At 38.7% G+C, this 5,175-nt stretch overlaps 1 protein-coding gene across 1 annotated transcript; it reads left to right on the forward strand.

Moving 5' to 3' along the window:
• Window positions 1-4,389: 4,389 nt before the first annotated feature.
• LOC306657149 (keratin, high-sulfur matrix protein, IIIA3A-like) lies at window positions 4,390-4,782 on the forward strand (the record flags this gene model as incomplete). Its single annotated transcript, XM_079132895.1, has 1 exon — window positions 4,390-4,782. The coding sequence occupies one exon, from the start codon at window positions 4,390-4,392 to the stop codon at window positions 4,780-4,782; it is 393 nt and encodes a 130-aa protein (XP_078989021.1).
• Between the last annotated feature and the right edge of the window lie 393 nt (window positions 4,783-5,175).

Genomic DNA, 5,175 nt, shown 5'->3' on the forward strand with positions numbered 1-5,175 from the left:
AAGCCCATTCCTTTCTCTCTTCCTACAAGCTCAGGCTATGCATGGAAGACACTCTTCAGACCAATTACTGATGAAGAATCCTCTGTTCTCCTTGGACCCTCATCTAACTCCTGTATCATGTTGTCTGTTTCTAATAAACTGAATACTCTCAGCATAGAAATCATGGTCTTTGTGATACTTCCTTTGGCTAGATTTTCTATTGTCCAGAGATTTTCAAGACACGATGCAAAATAATTCTCTTAAATTATTTTCTGAGTAGTTTTTTTTTTTTTTTTTCATAATTATTGTACCTGGCAAGTACAGAGCATCGTACCTAATGAGGAAGGTGGAAGTGACATCACATGCCCAGTCTCCCAGAAACATGTCAGCCACCTGAGAAGTGTCCTCCAATAGTGAGCACATTGGAAGACCGAATCTGGGTTGACACTTACTTTCCCAGTCTGAGGGTTTGTTTACTGAGATGATCCCTGAGGGTACACCACAAAGGCCCAGCAGGTTAGAAATGGAAGGAACCTTAACATTATTATTTCTTTGTGCCCAAGTATAAATGCTACTTTGGATAATGAATGCCCTTTTGTGGGTTTGAGATTTGAGAATGTTATTGACAACATCAACTCTTGTGAATACTATTTCTATTGGTCTTTATGTTCAGAAATTCCACATTAGTGATATTTTCCAAGCAAATTAATCAATTAGTATCAATCTACATGTTTATTGAACATGTACTATAAAGGAGGCATGAGGTTAACCAGGCTGAGGAGACACAAAGGAATAAAAAAGTATCCCAGCTTCAAAGATGTGTTAGTCTTTTTAGAGAGATGAAGGATAAATAAGAAAAATATCAAATAATGTATAATATAAGCAATATAAAGAAATAACACAAATAGAAGAAAAGTTGAAGACTACAAACTGGTTAGGAAATAGCATGCAATTGCTGATGACATATATTTAAGTGGGAAAAAAAGATCTAAAGTACAAAACCACATTGCGAGGAAAAATTTTGTTGTGTGTTTCTGTGTGTATGAAGGAAAAATTATGTGGTGGCACATGCCTATAGTCCCAGCTACTCATGAGGCTGAGACAGGAGGATCACAAATTTGAAGTCATTCTGGGCAACTTATTGAGACCCTGTCTCAAAATAAAAAATAAAAAGGGCTGTGGATGTAGCTCAGTAGTAGAGCAGCCTAGGTTCAATCCTAAGTACTTAAAAATAAATCCACAACATTGTATAACAAAATCTAACTGTAGTTTATGATAGCATTCATTATCTTTTTTAGATTTTTCTTAATTATATAATTTTTAAATACACATATATTTTATTTTTAATAGAATATAATACCTAAAAGCTATTACTATCTTGGGAAAAATATTTAAACCTTTCTCTTGACTATGCTTTTCTTTAAAAAACTTACCTGTCAAAGTCTAAATGGACTTAAAGCAGATAAATTAGACAGCTGTTGTTTGTATTACTAACAAATTTTCTTTGCTTAACAGAAGGGTACACCACTAGATTATTTGCAGTGGACTTCTCTGATGTCTTTAAAATGTGACCAAATTATTAAATCTCGAGTTTATCTTTTATCATTTTATGATCATCTCCATTGTATAAATCAAGGTGCACTTTTGCTGTGCTCCAAATTAAAGATTTTTTAAAAGTTGCTGCTAACTATTCATGTTATATGTACAATTGTTTTTATCCATTTGTATAGGCAACCAAGAATCTAAAACAGAAGATAACATTTTTCACATTAAAATTTATTCATAATCTTATTGTTGGATATTATTATTGCTAAATAAAGCCCTAGGATTTGTTATGACAAAAATATCTTCTACCACCACCAGCAATCTGTATAAATTTGTTTTATTGCTTTTTTTTTTTTTTTTTTTTTTTTTTAAAGATTTTTTTTCCCTAAGATCCCACTCTGCATTGCTGGGCTATGGGGGTTTTCAGTAAAGCTCATGTTCTATCCGTGGTTCTGACATCTGTATTTCCTATTATCGCAACAGCTTGATTCTACTTAGCAGAGATTGATGCTCCAGGACAGAGAACTCTGTATCTTCCTTCCTGGTATTTTAGTTTTACTTTGTGCTATTAATGTAACCTGTCACTGAATGATCTTACTGAATGTGTATTCTTAAGCAACTGGGAAGACAATTGGCCATTTGCCACATCCAATATGTTAGGTTTTGTTCTAAATGCAAAATTTAGTTTATTAGGCCACCAACAGGAGGCTAAATTACTTTTTCGATTTAACAAATGTAAGACACTGTCACTTCTTAGTTCTGGGCAGGTATTAGCTCATTTAATTCTCATGACAATCCTGATATGTACCATTATATGACCCAAGGACACAGAGCCAACAAGTGACAGGGTTTAAATGAGTGTTGCCTGGTTGCAGTGGCCTTAGAAAGTACCATCTGACTTGCCACCAGTATCAAAGCACAATGCCGAGCTCCCTCAACCCTATAGCGTGAGTACTGGGGCCAGGAGCCACAAGTCCTCTGCCTGAAAATGAATTCTGGCCAGCCAGTGGGGAAAGTGTGTTAGGTGAATAAATACTGGAACTGTTCATGGAGTGATTCTCAGACTCTCGATCCTTGTGGATCTTTATACATTAAAAAGAAAGATCTCTTTGGAATGACTTCGGATGAGAAGGATTTGCAATAGAGAAATTAGCCCTGCTAACTTTGTTTCACCTATTGTCTGAAGAGGCTTCCATTGGGAGGAAAATTGATCATCATAAAAACTCCAGAACAACATGAAAATTGATTATGAAGTAATGTGTCCTGAAAAGAATAGAATAGATGACTTTATCTAGGTTACTGTTTAGAGAAAACACACACACACACACATATATTCCTGAATGAAGGAAAGAATGTGAAACATGAGAGTCAAGGGTCATTAGCAATGAGACTGCTTGATTTTTCCCTCCTCTTTCCCCAGCTGTGGAATGTGTTCAGTTAATTTACATTCCTTTTGAAATCTGAAATTCCATTTGGGGAGCTTTAGATCCTGGGGAGCAAAACACATTCTTTTGGATGATGGAAAGGCTCCTGAAGGATCCAAATGCTGTCTGGCAAATAATAGGAAGGTTAAAGCTGAAAAGTAGAGACCGTTCTGTCCTGCAGTTCTTATACTGCCCCTGCTGATGCTTCCTAATGAAGCTCATCCATCACATTTTGAGTAGGGCCACAACAGAATAACTGGGTGGCAAGTTCCCACCTGCTTCCCCTTGACAGTGTAATATAAAACATATTTGCAAAATTGAATGAGAACCTCCATCATGTCACCTGGTAGTCGTAACACCCACGTCAAGGTCTAGTAAGCAAAACCTTCCCATGACACGACTTGTGTTTTTCAACACAAGAAAGGCAAGTATAAAAAATGTCATGTTTTGGATAAAAATAAATACTCTGTGACCAGAGAATCAGAGCTACACATAGGCTGCTCTGAAGAAAAGAAAACAATACGTAACAGTCTCAGATCTCTTATTTCAATATTTATCCAGCTTATAAAATTAAACTTTTGGTTTTCTGTATATGAGCTCCTGTCCTATTCAAGGCATACATATTCTTCTATACAAAGTGATAAACAAATATATTAACGAGGAATTCCATGGAAGGGTGTGTCTAACAGCTGTCTGATTCATAGGTAGGTGCTTTCAGATAACCTGTTGGAGAACAAGTATCTAGTCAATGCTCTGTGTATTCCTCTGTTCTTTTAAAAAATAAAATAAAATGAGGTTTTGGGGGGACCATTTTGTCCAAGTTTAATTGGGTGCTACCTACTCACAATAAGTATCAATCAAGAGAGGCAGATAAGGAAAGAAGTTGTCTAAAATGTATAAAGTCACAGCCAGAGAAGAAAAATAAGTTCCAGTGTTCCATTACAAAGAAGATGGTTATAGTTAAAAGTATTGCAATATGTAATTTAAAACTACCTGGAAGAGAGGATTTTGAATTTCTCATCACAAAGAAATGGTGAATGTTTGAGATAAGAATAACCTGTCTCCTGAGTTGATCAATACACAATGTAAAAATATATCAAACCATCATGCTATGCTTCCCATAAAGATGCACAATCATCTATCAATTAACAGGGAGTTGCTATCATTCCAACTGGCTATGAATGCTTGCTTCATTTTTATGATGAAGAGTGTGAATACATTCATATTTAGAGATGCAACAAGAATTTTTCAATGAGATCATGAGTATGTCACAAGGAACCATTAATCAAACAAAATTCTACTTAATTGGTCAAAAAACAAACAAAGGGTCATCAGCACCTGGCCAGAGTATATAATGGGCCCAGAGAAGGAAGAAGACATCACACCTGAGAACCTCCAGCTCCTCTCAAGTCCTCAACACTACTCCAGCCCACACACCACCATGACTGGCTCCTGCTGTGGTTCCTTCTCCTCCCAGAGCTGTGGAGGCAGCTGCCAGCCCTGCTGCTGCCGCGACCCCTGCTGCTGCCGCCCCGTGTCCTGCCAGACCACCGTGTGCCGCCCCGTGACCTGCGTTCCCCGCTGCACACGCCCCATCTGTGAGCCCTGCAGCCGCCCCATCTGCTGCGACCCCTGTGGCCTGCAGGAAGGCTGCTGTCGCCCCATCACCTGCTGCCCAACGTCCTGCACCGCCGTGGTCTGCAGACCCTGCTGCTGGGCCTCCACCAGCTGCCACCCCATCAGTGTGCAGGCTCCTTGCTGCCGTCCCCCCTGCTGCCAGCCTGCACCCTGCCGCACCACCTGCAGGACCTCCTGCTGCAACCCCTGCTGCTAAGAAGTGAGCTGACTCCTGGAGCAAGCAATCAAACTTCTGAAACCAAAAATTCTTTCTCTACCTATCAAACCTCCTGACCTGAGCCACCAAGATCCTAAACCAACCAGCCTGTGAATGGAGACCTGGACTCATCTATTAAGACTTGGGATGTTCTCAAGTCTTTGAACAGAAGTAATGTCCTTCTTTCTATCTTGGATCTAAGGTCTTGGGGGATGTTTATTTTCTAATAAACTTCTCTTCTTTGGCCTTGCAAATGCTGCTTTGGTTTTATTGATTAATGTAAATTTTACATTAAATTTCAACTCAGTAAAAACCGTGCTGATTGCCTACCATCTGCGAGTCACAGGCTGCATGGTAGACCAGAGATATCGAAACGGAGCTAAAATGTTCCCC

The sequence above is a fragment of the Sciurus vulgaris genome (genome assembly GCF_902686455.1).
Source record: "Sciurus vulgaris genome assembly, chromosome: 3".
Classification (NCBI taxonomy): domain Eukaryota; kingdom Metazoa; phylum Chordata; class Mammalia; order Rodentia; family Sciuridae; genus Sciurus; species Sciurus vulgaris.